This window comes from Centruroides sculpturatus, unplaced genomic scaffold (assembly GCF_000671375.1).
Source record: "Centruroides sculpturatus isolate CEXI.00-Female unplaced genomic scaffold, Cexi_2.0 scaffold1130, whole genome shotgun sequence".
NCBI lineage: Eukaryota > Metazoa > Arthropoda > Arachnida > Scorpiones > Buthidae > Centruroides > Centruroides sculpturatus.
Window position 1 is genome coordinate 25,192 of NW_019385290.1, and position 19,101 is coordinate 44,292.

The following is a 19,101-nucleotide window of genomic DNA, read 5'->3' on the forward strand; positions in this document are numbered from 1 at the left end:
AATCAAACGTGTTCCTCGCAGATCTTTTCTACGTTAATGCCAATTTTTGACGGTAGAGGTTCTTCGTTCGAAAGATTTCAAAATTTACAAATACAGTACTGTATTATAAAAATTTATTATATAAAAAAAATAAATAAATAAACGAATTTCATATTTATTGATGTAAATCAGTTTAAAAATAAAATGTATATTTTATATAAAGATATTAATGGTTGTTACGTAATAGCTATTTAATTCGCTACTTAGTCTGACGGTTTGACGGCCGGATGGTCGAGCGATCAAGGTGCCGCCTACTGCTCTAGAGGACCTAGGATCAGAATCTGGACAGATCGATAAATCCTTAGGAATTTTTCCGGAGATGGTCCGTCTACTCCGTCCGAATATGATTAAGGGGCCCGTCCTTCACCATCCGGCCGCCCCATTATGGGCCTGGCCGAACTCATAAAGGGCTTGCTAAAAGGTGCCCACAGTGCTGACAGTTAAAAAAAACAAAACAACTTATTCAGATGGTTGTGCGTATTTGTCTATCATCACATTTTTGAAATTCTTGTAAAAAAATTTAGAATAAAAAGCAAATAGAATAATTATTATATTAATAACTAATTTCATGATTCGTGTAAGACAGAGGTCGTAACCTTCTTGGACTGGTGGGATGGAGCGAGAGCGTAGAGATAATGTATTACAATGATATTTCGTAGTTCGAAAGTAAAATTTCAATAAAAATTAGCCTCAGGTTTCGAAAGATGCTTCGGAGTTCGAACCGTATGCTCAGTGAAATAATCTGCTAGAAGCATAAACATAACCCATTAAGCGTCCAATTCATCTTTCGCTCTCGCATTATGCTTGTATGTTTTCAATGCTTCTTCGGTTTATTTTTGGTGTGTTTGGTTATATATACTATAATGTGCGTCAGTCGTCGATTTTTAACAATTTATTCCTGCGGTCTTTTTTTGTCAAAAGCTTTTAGGAGCCCCGTACGTTTTATATCTTTTAGTTTAAAATATCCCAAACGGAACTTTTAAACCACATTTGACACGTTCGAAGTTTAGGAACATCTTCTCCATACACATTAGACCAGGAACACACATGCGTAAAATTCGGCTTAAACGTAAAAATTTTTTTGAAATTTTGGCTGAAACAGAACTGAAAATAGAGTAGAGCATGTCTCTACATTTACTGTACTGTGTGCGAGATTTTGAATAAATGGTCGGTAGTAATTGATCACTCCGAGGAATGCTCTAACGTCTTTTGTGCGAGATGGTACGACCGTTATCGCTTTGACGTTCTCAGGGTCAGGTTTGATCCCCTTTCCATTTATGATGTGGCCTAGGTATCTTATTTCAGGGACACAAAATTTACACTTCTCTGGATTCGATTTCAATTCTGCTTTATCTATGGCGCCCATCACTTTATGGATGAGTGATATATGTTCGTCTAAGTCGCTGGAGAATAGGACAACGTCGCCTTGGAAGACAAAGCACGAATGTCTTATGAAACGAGCCAAGACGCAATTCATTACACTCTGGAACTAACGACCACTGTTTTTTTCCGCCCTGGGGCATGCGACACAGTTGATATTTCCCCCAGGGGGTGGAGAAAGCAATGACCTCCCTTTTCTCCTTCTTGATGAGGATCTGGAAGTACCCCGAGCTCAAATCAAGGACTGAGAACACCTTACTTCCTCTGAATTGTATCAGAATATCATCAACCCTCATCATAGGGAAGTCCTGACTAATGGTTACGTCATTTACCCGTCGTAGGTCCAACGTAACTCTAATGTCTCCATCATCTTTATTTACGATGTGTATGGGCGAGTTTCAAGGAGAATTACTCTCTTCTATGATTCCAGCATCCAGGTAGGAGTTTATTTTTTCTTTCAACTTGGGAAGCATAATGTGGAGTATCCTATATTGCCGGGTGTTTATCGGTCTTGACTCGGAAAGCTCGATATCATGGCAAAATTTGATGTTCCTGTTAGGTTTTCAAGCTTTGAGGAGAAGCAAGAAGAGAAGGTATGTATCAAGTTAAACATTTTACTTTGGTGAGAAGGAGGGATATGATCTGCCTTTATTCCCTTAGGAATTGTACTTGTGGCATGACTCATCACTGTGAGCGTACACTCGATACTTTTGTTCTCCTGTGCCCATGCGCTAATTTTATATAACAATTTGCATATCACTTCGGACTTTCGCAGGAAGTCGATTCCAAAAATGGCGTCTTAATCAATAAACGTATTTGCTTTGACGCTCCCAAACGTCTGTTTTATGACCTTGCCACCACATGAAAGCTTCATACAAATTACGACTCCACAGGTCGTAATAGGCGGTCCACTTATATTAATTAACTTAACTGTTGTTTTGTTTTTGTCATGCATTTTGTTTTTTTTTTACGTGCAATATGTCCCGCGTTACCACAAGCGTAACACAGATATTCTGCTGCTTTTCGGCTCTGGTCTTTTTTATTGTGGTTTTCATTCGACTCGTTTTCTCCGAAAGTTCTTCCACCTGTCTTACAAGCTTCTCTATAGTTTTTCTCAAATTGCCTTCCTTGTGCTCACCTGCTCCTTACTGTTGGTTACATCCTCCTCAGTTTTTGCGGTGGTTTCTGTCATATTAACGTAACATGTGCTCATCTTTGCTCCACTCATTAGCGTTCTCTGCCAGTTCAGCTGCTTCATTAAACGATACGGGTTGATCTTGTACTGGAGTGAGTACTTCACGACGTAAACGAATATCTAGCCCCCTAATAAATTGATCCAGAAGTAGTTTTCCTTTGTTAGGTTCAAGATGTGGATTAGCCTCGATCACTTGGTCAACCGCTTCGCATAGGCAAACGCGGAACTCCCATAGATCTTCTTTCTGTTTCCTAGTACCTGTATATTGTCTTAAAGCCTCTCCGCCATCCTTCACGCATTGTTAAAATTTTCTAATGATTCTTTCCTTTATTTTATCATAGTGTTCTCCATACACAGCCCATGCCTCATTAAGAAAAGTTAGGGTTTCCCTTTTAACCTAGCACTGGCTATTGTAAGGTATCCGACTAGAAAGTTGTATTACCTTACAATAGCCAGTACTAGTTCCTCCATGCGGCTAGCTTAGCAACGTTTTCAAAAAAATTCTCTAATCGAAATCATGTCTGGTGGTGTCCCTGTGAATGTGGGGCCATTCCGCGATGCCCGGCAATTAATGTAGACACATCGCCGACTGTTCTGCTGAACTAACGTGGGTTTCGGATTCCATTTTCGTTGAGTGCGCTTTCACAACCTGAACTATTATAACTTGGCGTGAAAATGGAATCTTGAGAGCATATCCTGTCGCGAACACCAATTATGTGAGGAAGTATTCGAACTTTAGAGTATTTCCCGTACAGGAACAAAACAAAAAGATACTTCAAAGAAATAAATCACACACTCTATGACTCCAATGCAAGAAACTTAATGTTTATTTTAGTCCTTCCGATCACTTCTCTGTCTTTTTATTATAAAAGACACTAAAACAAAGAAAACAACACAAAAAAAACTCGCGACTCTCTCGTCTACACATCTTTCCTTTCTTTCTTCCCAAAAAGTCCTTCTTCTTCCTTTGAGCATGCGCGATTTCCCTCTCTCCCTCCTTGATCCGGGTTTTTTGGTTGTCATGGAGAATGTCCATCCCTTCTTTACCCAGTGGCCCACCCAAGGGGCTAGTTACGAGCCGATTACGCAACAGAACATGTGGTCTTCAGACCACAATTTTATATATTTTATGTTCTAAATTACAATCTACTGTAATGTATACAATACTTTTTATTAAAATAAAGTAGATTTGTATAATTAAGGAGTATGTTATATACCACATATTATAAATATTAAACTATATCAACACCGGTACTCATATTAATTTATGTATACTGATTTTTTTATTTAAATTTTAAGCAATTTGGGCTGTTTTATGAATGAATATATCATCTCCGAATATAAATGAGAAATTTTACATATATAGATGATTGTTAATACAGTACTTCACTTACCTCACATAAATAAACTGATGTCTGTTGCTTTCCAGTTTTGTCTCTTCACTTTTATTTCCCATGTTTACAATGTGCAGGATCTTTCAGAAAAACTTTCATAAAAAATCCTTTGTCGTTGCGATTTGTGCAGCCGATTTCGTTCCAATCTCTCTAACACGTTGTTTGAAAAAATAATGGCTACTTAAGGCCACGTAATCACAAACTGCCAATAGAAAAGAGTTCCTTTATGGCCACTTTCTCATTATAGGTTCTCTAAGTCACAGCCAAGGTCTATAAACATAAGACACGATACCGTGATGCATCGCGGCAGTCGCCATGTTGGGGCTCTTTTGGTGTGTATGGTGTTTCTAGACCGAAACTGATTGTTTCTTAGAACTGATTGAATTAGTTTTCAAAAATGTTTATATTAATTAAATTATTATTTAATTAATATAAACATTTGCATTAATATAAACATTGATTACTTGCTTAGAAGACTACAGAAAATTATTTCCTTCTTCTAGTTGATATTTTCTTTTATCAGGAACAATATCCATACAAGATTGCTTGAATATATTCAATAAGAAAAATTGAACTGAAATTTAATGCATATTTTGTAATTATTATTTCTTTTATAAATTCTGATACAAATAATGCTATTTGCTGCATGTACTGTCATTCAGTGTGAACATGTTGCATTTTCTGAGGTAACAGTTTTAGGGAAATTGGAAAATACAGTATCAGATTACTAATAGAGATTTCAATATTTTGTTGTTAGATGAAATCAAAAATCCGAAAACTCGACCCTCTATAACCAGGCAGTCCGGATAACTCAGCCACACCCTGGCAGGACGAAAAAACCCCCTAGTTAATTTTCATTATAGACAACTTTATGCCTCATAAAGCATTTTTCTGAAATCTATCTTATCAGGTAAATTACTGTATACTGAGTATTCATTAACTTTCATTTTTATGTAGTAAAAGTAGTACTTTATGAAGGCTTTATGCCTTCACAAAGTACGTACTTTTCTTTTGTTTAAGGGTATTTGGGCAGTTTATTCTCTGTTGTATTCTCAAGCAAACAATACATACAAGTACAGTACAGTATTTTCTGAGGAAACACTCTTACTTATTGTTTTTTAACCCCATTTTCGATAACCCGGCATTTTCACAAACTCGGTCACTCTTCGGTCTACATTAGGCCGAATTTTCGAGACTACTGTATATAAACTGCTTTAATATTTAACACATATTCTAAAATGTTTGCAGTATGCATTATTAAAGTGGTTTTAATTAACCCTGTTTAAATTACATTAAAACATGGTTCTCAGATCAGTATTAGTCTATAGACTGTTTGTGGTAAAGTTTTAGTTTTCTGACAGGGTATATGACAACATGATGTAGCTTATTAATTAAACAGAATAAATATTATAATATGTTGTTTGTGGACTGAAAACACACTTTAAAATTTTAAATAAAATACAAGTATAGAAATTGAAATTAAATCTTTGAGTTATTTAAATTAATATTTTATAATAATTGAGAGTAATGTAATAGTCAAATTGCATATTCTAATAAATAATCGTTGCTTAATAATCATTTTATTATAAAAATAAACAATGAATAAAGTTAAAGTTTAATAAATTTCTATTTGCTGGTATTGTCTACTGTTTAATAAATTTTTGTCAATATATTTATTTACTTCTCTATAAAAATAATTAAACTTAGTTTATATGCGTAACTTTATTTAGGAACCCTCTTATTATCTCTTGAAAATATTTTCGAAGATTTACTTTACATAATACGTAAAGTTTGTGAGAATTGTTTTCTTTTCTCTTCATGTAATTTTAATTTATAAAAATGTTTAATCTGACCTCCAATTGTCTACTGTTTAATAAATTTTTATAAATATATTTATTTAATTCTCTATAAAAATAATTAAACTTAGTTTATATGCGTAACTTTATTTAGGAACCCTCTTATTATCTCTTGAAAATATTTTCGAAGATTTACTTTACATAATACGTAAAGTTTGTGAGAATTGTTTTCTTTTCTCTTCATGTAATTTTAATTTATAAAAATGTTTAATCTGACCTCCAGTTTGCAGTTTGTGTAATGTAAAAGTGCATGTAAATATAGAAAATTAAATATACAAATTTTAACAAATATCTCTAAAATTCTCTAATTTTGCATTTCAGAATTAAATAAATTTATCCTAGTACTTTATTATACGAACCATTGGCATAGCTTTTTATTTTGAAACCTATTTAGTTAAAGCCTTTAATTATATATACCTTTGGATATCGAATTTTTACAATTCGGCGCTGAACACCAAACCATTTTTAAATATAACAAGAAATCCAACTAATTGAGATCGAAAGAAATAACAATCAGCTTCGCCCTAGAAACACTATACACACCAAAAGAGTTCAACGTGGCGACTGCCGCGATGCATCATGGTATCGTGTCTTGACCATATGTTTATAGACATTGGTCACAGTCACTTTATGTAGTATATTCTAGCTCGTTGACAATTTATATACTCGAATAGATTTAGAATATCGAAAATAGAAACTGAAACAAAATATTTATGAATGGTCTATAATAGTTCTTATATGTTTTTCCTGTTAATAATGAACTCTAAAAACACATTTAACAACTTCTCGGAATGATCGTTGCGTAAAGTAAGGACGAGTTTAGAGATAACACTTGCCATTTCACAGTATTTATTAAAATATTGCCGATAATAAACGTATTGCTTTAACATAAAATATCTACGAAGTATTATTGTTCTTGGACTTTTGTCTGTGAGTTCTAAGGACTTTTTTCAAATCCATTGTGGATTCAAACAGACTCACAATAGGGATAGTAAGGAACGGGGCCCGACATATCCAGCACAGGTACGAAAAATTCCTGGGTTATTTCGATCGGCCATATTAGATTCCGAGTCACTCAGAACACTAGAATAACCTTTAACCGACTCGACCATCCGGTCGCCTTTAATTGCCCATTAAATTTAATGCACATCTGTTCGCTATTAAACATATTTTCCAGATACACGTTTAATATTCTCGAGATAAGATATCCGTTTTAGCCTAAAACAGGATAAAATAGAATTACATTACAAAAGTAGATAATTTATTTGAATTAGCAAAATATATAATTGCAGTGTTGTGTCGTCTTGTGAAAAATGAATGACCATTTCGGATGCAATAAAAAAAATTTTATTTATCTGATAAAATATTAATTAAAATTGTCGTTAAATTCAATATATTTGATAACGATTGTTTTAGAATTAGTCATACACAAATTCTTCTTTTTACATTTACTGATTATACATTGAAAGCTTTAATAAATTGCTTTTAAGCTCCTGGTTTTTTCTGACAGATTCCTCTTGAATTGATAAGATATATACCACTATCTTCTCCTTCTGGGGGAGAGGATTTCACACATTCTAGATTTTTTCCGCATATACCAGCAATATTATATGGTCCACCGCATCTATCACCGAGTCCCTATAGCATATAAAGATATATTTACCTGCGAATAATTAAATATCTATTTACCTTCCATTATTTTTCTTACCTTTGCGCATATATAACAGCATGCACAACCGTATTTAGTAATTCCAACTCCAGGGCAATCCTCCTCTGTTTTATCCACGCAATCTACTTCAGAACAGGAATTACATTTTAGCGACATTCCCACTCTTTAAAAAATAAAACGTTTCTCTATTGTCAGTTACTTAAAAACATGTAAAAAGTTTATGAAATATTAAGAAATGCTTCTTACCTAAGAAAACAAAATGTAATTATCAAGACGGTAACCAATCGAGGATCCATTTTGCAACTGCGAAAGCGTGATGTAAGGGCTACGATGAGGAGAAATTATATTCTCGTCTTCTTGCAGGAAGTCTTCCTAATGGAAAGGATGTTTCGTCACTCACAGATATAACAAGGTCAATTTAACAAGTTTAAATATTTCTAAATGTCAAACAAGTTTATCAAAATTTCTGAAAATATTACGTGCTTCTAGTAAAGAATTAACGATTTATATTAAATAAAATTCGGGTTGTTTACGGCATAGGATATTTTTGTACAATTTAAATAGCAAATTACTGCAATCAAATAAATCCTCTCGTTCTAAATTCCATATTTATTGATAAATATTTTTCACTTTTATTATTTAATTAAATATTCGATTTCAATTTCATATTAAATGAGTAATATATGTTTTCATATTGAGGAATTTATTTTGTATTTTACATAAATATTTATTTATTAATTTATACATTTATTTATTTTACTTTTTCCGTTCTGTGAGCACTGACGGCCTTTTTATCAATCTCATCGTGGGTTCGGTTTACTTAGTTACCGCAAAACGACATATGCCAATGAGGATAATGCCTCCCAAGAGGTCTTTTATGAAAAACTGGCCCCTATTTAGGTGTTACTAACGTAAAGAAAGCCCAGTAAACTCTGTGAGATTATAGAAAGTACGAACGAGTCGACACGGAGAAATTTAGTGATTTCTTCGATGGGACAAATCGATAACAAGCGTGCTTGATGGAGCAGACGCTTAGAAGGGGGAATCCACTGATCTCAGTACGGATTAGACAAAGACAACCATCCAGATTAACAAGATAACCCTTTAATTTTCCTGAGAAGATACAGTACTTCTAGGGAAACTCACAGGAACGTACGGAGCCCGACAATCCAATCTACCGAATAACGTTAACACACAGTTCTCCCGACAATTATACTGCTCAGATTTCCCGTAACGTGCGGACATAAAACGTACCGATAAATGAGTTTGAAGTGTACCTCTTCCTTTACTTCGCAGCGGACAGAAAACAGTTCGAAATTCAAAATCTCCACGCTGACCTGGTTTCACAGTCTTTACTTTCCGGCTTCCCGACTATTTTCACACACCACTCTGCTTCTCTTCTCTTCTTTATTCCTGAGCTACTTCCGTCCTTAACTTCTCCCCGAGACACACTCTTCAATAAATCTCCCCACTCCCCGTTACACACACTGTTTTACACATACCACCCCTACCCCGACGCACCCGAGTTTTTTAACCTAGGAGTATGCCATCGAGTCGGACCCACTACGTGGCGAAGGAGAGGCAGGAAAAGACGTAAGGCACAACTCCACGTGACCGGCTAGTTAACCAGGCGCGAACCCACGACCAATTACCAGTGTTTATCCACCCGGCCACTGGTGTGCTCGTGGGTTCGGAAAGTCCACAATAGGAAGTTCGAATGGCGACGGACGGGACTCGTATATCTGGTACAGACCACAGTCTCAAAATATTTCTAGGTTTTCCGTATTCGATCCTGTTTCCCTCAAAGCGGAAGGCTATACGTAAGGCACAACTCCACGTGACCGGGCTATTAACCGCCTCGGCAGCCCATTAAGAGTAGCCAAGAGGATAAAACCACTCAACACTGGTAGTTGGTTGTGGGTTTGCGCTTCACCAACGGACTTTTCCGGATTTTTTTACCTATCTAACACCTAAATAAGAGACAGTTTCCCATAAGTCCTCTTGGAAGGCATCCTCTCTTTGCAGACCGCCTATGCGTTGCGTTGCCGAATCCTATCAATCCTACAATCTTCAACCGTCTTCGCCGACTACATTTTAGATAGGTTAATTAAGGTAAAAATAATTTGTGGGGGCAGCCATATTAACTTTATCCTTCAGTGCTTCTGAACCTCGCTGCCCTAGCGAAATACATAGGAAATAGCTTAACTGCCTTTTAGCGAAGCGACTTAACTAGGAAATGTGCCCATAATGTCTTCGGATAAAAAGAATATCGGGCATATTATGCTTGAGTTTTGAAAAGGATATAACGCCATATAAACAGTACAGAAAAAAATGTAATGTGTATGGAGAAGATGTTCCTAAACTTCGAACGTGTCAAATGTGGTTTAAAAGTTCTATTTGGGATATTTTAAACTAAAAGATATAAAACGTACGGGGCTCCTAAAAGCTCTTGACATAAAAAGACTGCAGGAATAAATTGTTAAAAATCGACGACTAACGCACATTATAGTAGCCTATATATAACCAAACACACCAAAAATAAACCAAAAAAGCATTGAAANAGCTTTTAGGAGCCCCGTACGTTTTATATCTTTTAGTTTAAAATATCCCAAACGGAACTTTTAAACCACATTTGACACGTTCGAAGTTTAGGAACATCTTCTCCATACACATTAGACCAGGAACACACATGCGTAAAATTCGGCTTAAACGTAAAAATTTTTTTGAAATTTTGGCTGAAACAGAACTGAAAATAGAGTAGAGCATGTCTCTACATTTACTGTACTATGTGTGCGAGATTTTGAATAAATGGTCGGTAGTAATTGATCACTCCGAGGAATGCTCTAACGTCTTTTGTGCGAGATGGTACGACCGTTATCGCTTTGACGTTCTCAGGGTCAGGTTTGATCCCCTTTCCATTTATGATGTGGCCTAGGTATCTTATTTCAGGGACACAAAATTTACACTTCTCTGGATTCGATTTCAATTCTGCTTTATCTATGGCGCCCATCACTTTATGGATGAGTGATATATGTTCGTCTAAGTCGCTGGAGAATAGGACAACGTCGCCTTGGAAGACAAAGCACGAATGTCTTATGAAACGAGCCAAGACGCAATTCATTACACTCTGGAACTAACGACCACTGTTTTTTTCCGCCCTGGGGCATGCGACACAGTTGATATTTCCCCCAGGGGGTGGAGAAAGCAATGACCTCCCTTTTCTCCTTCTTGATGAGGATCTGGAAGTACCCCGAGCTCAAATCAAGGACTGAGAACACCTTACTTCCTCTGAATTGTATCAGAATATCATCAACCCTCATCATAGGGAAGTCCTGACTAATGGTTACGTCATTTACCCGTCGTAGGTCCAACGTAACTCTAATGTCTCCATCATCTTTATTTACGATGTGTATGGGCGAGTTTCAAGGAGAATTACTCTCTTCTATGATTCCAGCATCCAGGTAGGAGTTTATTTTTTCTTTCAACTTGGGAAGCATAATGTGGAGTATCCTATATTGCCGGGTGTTTATCGGTCTTGACTCGGAAAGCTCGATATCATGGCAAAATTTGATGTTCCTGTTAGGTTTTCAAGCTTTGAGGAGAAGCAAGAAGAGAAGGTATGTATCAAGTTAAACATTTTACTTTGGTGAGAAGGAGGGATATGATCTGCCTTTATTCCCTTAGGAATTGTACTTGTGGCATGACTCATCACTGTGAGCGTACACTCGATACTTTTGTTCTCCTGTGCCCATGCGCTAATTTTATATAACAATTTGCATATCACTTCGGACTTTCGCAGGAAGTCGATTCCAAAAATGGCGTCTTAATCAATAAACGTATTTGCTTTGACGCTCCCAAACGTCTGTTTTATGACCTTGCCACCACATGAAAGCTTCATACAAATTACGACTCCACAGGTCGTAATAGGCGGTCCACTTATATTAATTAACTTAACTGTTGTTTTGTTTTTGTCATGCATTTTGTTTTTTTTTTTACGTGCAATATGTCCCGCGTTACCACAAGCGTAACACAGATATTCTGCTGCTTTTCGGCTCTGGTCTTTTTTATTGTGGTTTTCATTCGACTCGTTTTCTCCGAAAGTTCTTCCACCTGTCTTACAAGCTTCTCTATAGTTTTTCTCAAATTGCCTTCCTTGTGCTCACCTGCTCCTTACTGTTGGTTACATCCTCCTCAGTTTTTGCGGTGGTTTCTGTCATATTAACGTAACATGTGCTCATCTTTGCTCCACTCATTAGCGTTCTCTGCCAGTTCAGCTGCTTCATTAAACGATACGGGTTGATCTTGTACTGGAGTGAGTACTTCACGACGTAAACGAATATCTAGCCCCCTAATAAATTGATCCAGAAGTAGTTTTCCTTTGTTAGGTTCAAGATGTGGATTAGCCTCGATCACTTGGTCAACCGCTTCGCATAGGCAAACGCGAAACTCCCATAGATCTTCTTTCTGTTTCCTAGTACCTGTATATTGTCTTAAAGCCTCTCCGCCATCCTTCACGCATTGTTAAAATTTTCTAATGATTCTTTCCTTTATTTTATCATAGTGTTCTCCATACACAGCCCATGCCTCATTAAGAAAAGTTAGGGTTTCCCTTTTAACCTAGCACTGGCTATTGTAAGGTATCCGACTAGAAAGTTGTATTACCTTACAATAGCCAGTACTAGTTCCTCCATGCGGCTAGCTTAGCAACGTTTTCAAAAAAATTCTCTAATCGAAATCATGTCTGGTGGTGTCCCTGTGAATGTGGGGCCATTCCGCGATGCCCGGCAATTAATGTAGACACATCGCCGACTGTTCTGCTGAACTAACGTGGGTTTCGGATTCCATTTTCGTTGAGTGCGTTTTCACAACCTGAACTATTATAACTTGACGTGAAAATGGAATCTTGAGAGCATATCCTGTCGCGAACACCAATTATGTGAGGAAGTATTCGAACTTTAGAGTATTTCCCGTACAGGAACAAAACAAAAAGATACTTCAAAGAAATAAATCACACACTCTATGACTCCAATGCAAGAAACTTAATGTTTATTTTAGTCCTTCCGATCACTTCTCTGTCTTTTTATTATAAAAGACACTAAAACAAAGAAAACAACACAAAAAAAACTCGCGACTCTCTCGTCTACACATCTTTCCTTTCTTTCTTCCCAAAAAGTCCTTCTTCTTCCTTTGAGCATGCGCGATCTCCCTCTCTCCCTCCTTGATCCGGGTTTTTTGGTTGTCATGGAGAATGTCCATCCCTTCTTTACCCAGTGGCCCACCCAAGGGGCTAGTTACGAGCCGATTACGCAACAGAACATGTGGTCTTCAGACCACAATTTTATATATTTTATGTTCTAAATTACAATCTACTGTAATGTATACAATACTTTTTATTAAAATAAAGTAGATTTGTATAATTAAGGAGTATGTTATATACCACATATTATAAATATTAAACTATATCAACACCGGTACTCATATTAATTTATGTATACTGATTTTTTTATTTAAATTTTAAGCAATTTGGGCTGTTTTATGAATGAATATATCATCTCCGAATATAAATGAGAAATTTTACATATATAGATGATTGTTAATACAGTACTTCACTTACCTCACATAAATAAACTGATGTCTGTTGCTTTCCAGTTTTGTCTCTTCACTTTTATTTCCCATGTTTACAATGTGCAGGATCTTTCAGAAAAACTTTCATAAAAAATCCTTTGTCGTTGCGATTTGTGCAGCCGATTTCGTTCCAATCTCTCTAACACGTTGTTTGAAAAAATAATGGCTACTTAAGGCCACGTAATCACAAACTGCCAATAGAAAAGAGTTCCTTTATGGCCACTTTCTCATTATAGGTTCTCTAAGTCACAGCCAAGGTCTATAAACATAAGACACGATACCGTGATGCATCGCGGCAGTCGCCATGTTGGGGCTCTTTTGGTGTGTATGGTGTTTCTAGACCGAAACTGATTGTTTCTTAGAACTGATTGAATTAGTTTTCAAAAATGTTTATATTAATTAAATTATTATNAAGATTTACTTTACATAATACGTAAAGTTTGTGAGAATTGTTTTCTTTTCTCTTCATGTAATTTTAATTTATAAAAATGTTTAATCTGACCTCCAATTGTCTACTGTTTAATAAATTTTTATAAATATATTTATTTAATTCTCTATAAAAATAATTAAACTTAGTTTATATGCGTAACTTTATTTAGGAACCCTCTTATTATCTCTTGAAAATATTTTCGAAGATTTACTTTACATAATACGTAAAGTTTGTGAGAATTGTTTTCTTTTCTCTTCATGTAATTTTAATTTATAAAAATGTTTAATCTGACCTCCAGTTTGCAGTTTGTGTAATGTAAAAGTGCATGTAAATATAGAAAATTAAATATACAAATTTTAACAAATATCTCTAAAATTCTCTAATTTTGCATTTCAGAATTAAATAAATTTATCCTAGTACTTTATTATACGAACCATTGGCATAGCTTTTTATTTTGAAACCTATTTAGTTAAAGCCTTTAATTATATATACCTTTGGATATCGAATTTTTACAATTCGGCGCTGAACACCAAACCATTTTTAAATATAACAAGAAATCCAACTAATTGAGATCGAAAGAAATAACAATCAGCTTCGCCCTAGAAACACTATACACACCAAAAGAGTTCAACGTGGCGACTGCCGCGATGCATCATGGTATCGTGTCTTGACCATATGTTTATAGACATTGGTCACAGTCACTTTATGTAGTATATTCTAGCTCGTTGACAATTTATATACTCGAATAGATTTAGAATATCGAAAATAGAAACTGAAACAAAATATTTATGAATGGTCTATAATAGTTCTTATATGTTTTTCCTGTTAATAATGAACTCTAAAAACACATTTAACAACTTCTCGGAATGATCGTTGCGTAAAGTAAGGACGAGTTTAGAGATAACACTTGCCATTTCACAGTATTTATTAAAATATTGCCGATAATAAACGTATTGCTTTAACATAAAATATCTACGAAGTATTATTGTTCTTGGACTTTTGTCTGTGAGTTCTAAGGACTTTTTTCAAATCCATTGTGGATTCAAACAGACTCACAATAGGGATAGTAAGGAACGGGGCCCGACATATCCAGCACAGGTACGAAAAATTCCTGGGTTATTTCGATCGGCCATATTAGATTCCGAGTCACTCAGAACACTAGAATAACCTTTAACCGACTCGACCATCCGGTCGCCTTTAATTGCCCATTAAATTTAATGCACATCTGTTCGCTATTAAACATATTTTCCAGATACACGTTTAATATTCTCGAGATAAGATATCCGTTTTAGCCTAAAACAGGATAAAATAGAATTACATTACAAAAGTAGATAATTTATTTGAATTAGCAAAATATATAATTGCAGTGTTGTGTCGTCTTGTGAAAAATGAATGACCATTTCGGATGCAATAAAAAAAATTTTATTTATCTGATAAAATATTAATTAAAATTGTCGTTAAATTCAATATATTTGATAACGATTGTTTTAGAATTAGTCATACACAAATTCTTCTTTTTACATTTACTGATTATACATTGAAAGCTTTAATAAATTGCTTTTAAGCTCCTGGTTTTTTCTGACAGATTCCTCTTGAATTGATAAGATATATACCACTATCTTCTCCTTCTGGGGGAGAGGATTTCACACATTCTAGATTTTTTCCGCATATACCAGCAATATTATATGGTCCACCGCATCTATCACCGAGTCCCTATAGCATATAAAGATATATTTACCTGCGAATAATTAAATATCTATTTACCTTCCATTATTTTTCTTACCTTTGCGCATATATAACAGCATGCACAACCGTATTTAGTAATTCCAACTCCAGGGCAATCCTCCTCTGTTTTATCCACGCAATCTACTTCAGAACAGGAATTACATTTTAGCGACATTCCCACTCTTTAAAAAATAAAACGTTTCTCTATTGTCAGTTACTTAAAAACATGTAAAAAGTTTATGAAATATTAAGAAATGCTTCTTACCTAAGAAAACAAAATGTAATTATCAAGACGGTAACCAATCGAGGATCCATTTTGCAACTGCGAAAGCGTGATGTAAGGGCTACGATGAGGAGAAATTATATTCTCGTCTTCTTGCAGGAAGTCTTCCTAATGGAAAGGATGTTTCGTCACTCACAGATATAACAAGGTCAATTTAACAAGTTTAAATATTTCTAAATGTCAAACAAGTTTATCAAAATTTCTGAAAATATTACGTGCTTCTAGTAAAGAATTAACGATTTATATTAAATAAAATTCGGGTTGTTTACGGCATAGGATATTTTTGTACAATTTAAATAGCAAATTACTGCAATCAAATAAATCCTCTCGTTCTAAATTCCATATTTATTGATAAATATTTTTCACTTTTATTATTTAATTAATATAAACATTTGCATTAATATAAACATTGATTACTTGCTTAGAAGACTACAGAAAATTATTTCCTTCTTCTAGTTGATATTTTCTTTTATCAGGAACAATATCCATACAAGATTGCTTGAATATATTCAATAAGAAAAATTGAACTGAAATTTAATGCATATTTTGTAATTATTATTTCTTTTATAAATTCTGATACAAATAATGCTATTTGCTGCATGTACTGTCATTCAGTGTGAACATGTTGCATTTTCTGAGGTAACAGTTTTAGGGAAATTGGAAAATACAGTATCAGATTACTAATAGAGATTTCAATATTTTGTTGTTAGATGAAATCAAAAATCCGAAAACTCGACCCTCTATAACCAGGCAGTCCGGATAACTCAGCCACACCCTGGCAGGACGAAAAAACCCCCTAGTTAATTTTCATTATAGACAACTTTATGCCTCATAAAGCATTTTTCTGAAATCTATCTTATCAGGTAAATTACTGTATACTGAGTATTCATTAACTTTCATTTTTATGTAGTAAAAGTAGTACTTTATGAAGGCTTTATGCCTTCACAAAGTACGTACTTTTCTTTTGTTTAAGGGTATTTGGGCAGTTTATTCTCTGTTGTATTCTCAAGCAAACAATACATACAAGTACAGTACATTTTCTTTGTTTAAGGGTATTTGGGCAGTTTAATCTCTGTTGTATTCTCAAGCAAACAATACATACAAGTACAGTACAGTATTTTCTGAGGAAACACTCTTACTTATTGTTTTTTAACCCCATTTTCGATAACCCGGCATTTTCACAAACTCGGTCACTCTTCGGTCTACATTAGGCCGAATTTTCGAGACTACTGTATATAAACTGCTTTAATATTTAACACATATTCTAAAATGTTTGCAGTATGCATTATTAAAGTGGTTTTAATTAACCCTGTTTAAATTACATTAAAACATGGTTCTCAGATCAGTATTAGTCTATAGACTGTTTGTGGTAAAGTTTTAGTTTTCTGACAGGGTATATGACAACATGATGTAGCTTATTAATTAAACAGAATAAATATTATAATATGTTGTTTGTGGACTGAAAACACACTTTAAAATTTTAAATAAAATACAAGTATAGAAATTGAAATTAAATCTTTGAGTTATTTAAATTAATATTTTNAATACGCACAACCATCTGAATAAGTTGTTTTGTTTTTTTTTAACTCTCAGCACTGTGGGCACCTTTTATCAAGCCCTTTATGGGTTCGGCCAGGCCCATAATGGGGCGGCCGGATGGTGAGGGACGGAGCCCTTAGACATATTCGGACGGACTAGACGGACTACCTCCGGAAAAAATTCCTAAGGATTTATCGACCTGTCCAGATTTTGATCCTAGGTCCCCTAGAGCAGTAGGCGCTCCGTTGATCGCTTGACCATTCGGCCGTCAAACCGTCTGTGGCGACAGCTTTGGCGATAAATTCCAAAGCCGCCACAAGGGGGAACCCCTGAACTGAACAAACCTGACCTATGACCCCCACACATTCCCATTTGGATTTGGACCTTGCAAGACGCATGTAGTATCACTCCGTGTTAACCTGTACAGTCGCGCCATAATTCATATATAGAATAAATGTTAATCTTTTATTGTATGTGGCCCTGTTTGTAATGTCCATCTTTCCTATTATCACGGATGCGCGACTTGGCTGGAAACCATTTCAGCGAAGACCTGCTACAATCTCTCTGGCTGTCGAGACTACCTCATAACGTACAGGCCATTTTAGTCGCATCTAAGGAAAAACTCCAACAACAGGCCGCCATGGCCGACAAGATAGTGGAATTAGTCTCCCCCGCTCACATTCAAACGGTCGAACATGACCTTGCCACTATCTCCACCTTGAAGAACCAGATTGCGGAATTAGCCCAGCAGGTCAAGAACCTCACCATATCCATCAACAACCAACGCCGCTCCTTCACACGTTCTGATTACCCTCCAAACAACAGGAGGCGCCGCAGCAAATCGCGGCAGAATCAACAGCACAGCACCCCCCACAACGGCATGTGTTACTACCACACTACCTTTGGGGAGCAGGCGAGAAAATGCAAAGCCCCTTGCTCCTTCCGATCGTCGGAAAACTGACTAGGCGGGCGCTTATGGCCAGAAGCCTCACCCGCCACATCGATCGAATCACCATGGCCGACCCTACTACGAAATACAAATTCCTAATTGACACAGGCGCCGACATCTCCGTTATCCCAAAAAGTTCTAACATGTATTTATGCAAACCCGACAAGCTAGTCCTCTTTGCTGCAAACGGAACGCCTATTTCAACTTACGGAACAAAACTATTAACACTCAACTTTAACTTAAAGCGGAATTTTTCGTGGCCATTTGTAATCGCCGACGTAACCCAACCCATCATAGGAATCGACTTCTTAACTAAATTCAACCTACTGGTGGACGTTAAAAACAATCGACTAATCGATGGAGTCACGCAACTAAAGTCTCCTGGTTGCTGGCAGAACCGACCTACAACTGTCACTAACATCACCGCTGTGACTAATGACTCTCCCTACCACCGTATCATGGCCGAGTTCACTACCATCAAAAATCCGTCGATAATTCCCGAAACCAAGAAAACGCCAACCACCTTTCATCACATCGAGACTAAAGGACCACCTGTCTTCCCAAAACGCAGACGGTTACCAACACATACGCTCCGAGCATCACAGGAAGAATTTCGGTTCTTAATGTCCCAAGGCATCATCAAACCATTCAAAAGCCCCTGGGCCAGCCCGCTACACATGGTCAAGAAGGCAAATGGCCAGTGGCGACCATGCAGCGACTACCGTCGTCTCAACGCTGTAACCGTCCCTGACCGCTACCCTGTTCCTCATATACAGGACTGTACTCAACTCCTAGAAGGCAAAACTATTTTTTCCACCCTGGATCTAACCCGCGCCTATCACCAAATACCGGTCTTCCCCGAGGACATTCCAAAAACAGCCATAACAACCCCGTTTGGCTTGTTCGAATACATCTATATGCCTTTCGGCCTACGAAACGCTGGTCAAACCTTCCAGCGATACATCCACCAAGTCCTACTTGGCCTCGACTTCTGCATCCCGTATTTCGATGATATAT

The 19,101-nt window shown here is 36.2% G+C and overlaps 3 protein-coding genes across 3 annotated transcripts; 1 reads left to right on the top strand and 2 right to left on the bottom strand.

Annotated features, from left to right (window-relative positions):
• Positions 1-7,195: 7,195 nt before the first annotated feature.
• LOC111637243 (venom protein 302-like) lies at positions 7,196-7,932 on the bottom strand. The gene is made up of 3 exons (XM_023382688.1): positions 7,780-7,932; positions 7,573-7,696; positions 7,196-7,502 (listed from the first exon to the last, which is right to left on the bottom strand). Exons 1-3 carry the CDS (start codon positions 7,827-7,829, stop codon positions 7,350-7,352), a joined length of 327 nt encoding a protein of 108 aa, XP_023238456.1. The 5' UTR covers positions 7,830-7,932; the 3' UTR covers positions 7,196-7,349.
• Positions 7,933-14,994: 7,062 nt separating this feature from the next.
• On the bottom strand, positions 14,995-15,731 carry LOC111637244 (venom protein 302-like). Its single transcript, XM_023382689.1, has 3 exons — positions 15,579-15,731; positions 15,372-15,495; positions 14,995-15,301 (listed from the first exon to the last, which is right to left on the bottom strand). The coding sequence occupies exons 1-3, from the start codon at positions 15,626-15,628 to the stop codon at positions 15,149-15,151; spliced, it is 327 nt and encodes a 108-aa protein (XP_023238457.1). The 5' UTR covers positions 15,629-15,731; the 3' UTR covers positions 14,995-15,148.
• A 1,918-nt stretch (positions 15,732-17,649) lies between these two features.
• On the top strand, positions 17,650-18,096 carry LOC111637240. The gene has a single exon (XM_023382684.1). The coding sequence runs from the start codon at positions 17,650-17,652 to the stop codon at positions 18,094-18,096; it is 447 nt and encodes a 148-aa protein (XP_023238452.1).
• The last annotated feature ends 1,005 nt before the right edge of the window (positions 18,097-19,101 follow it).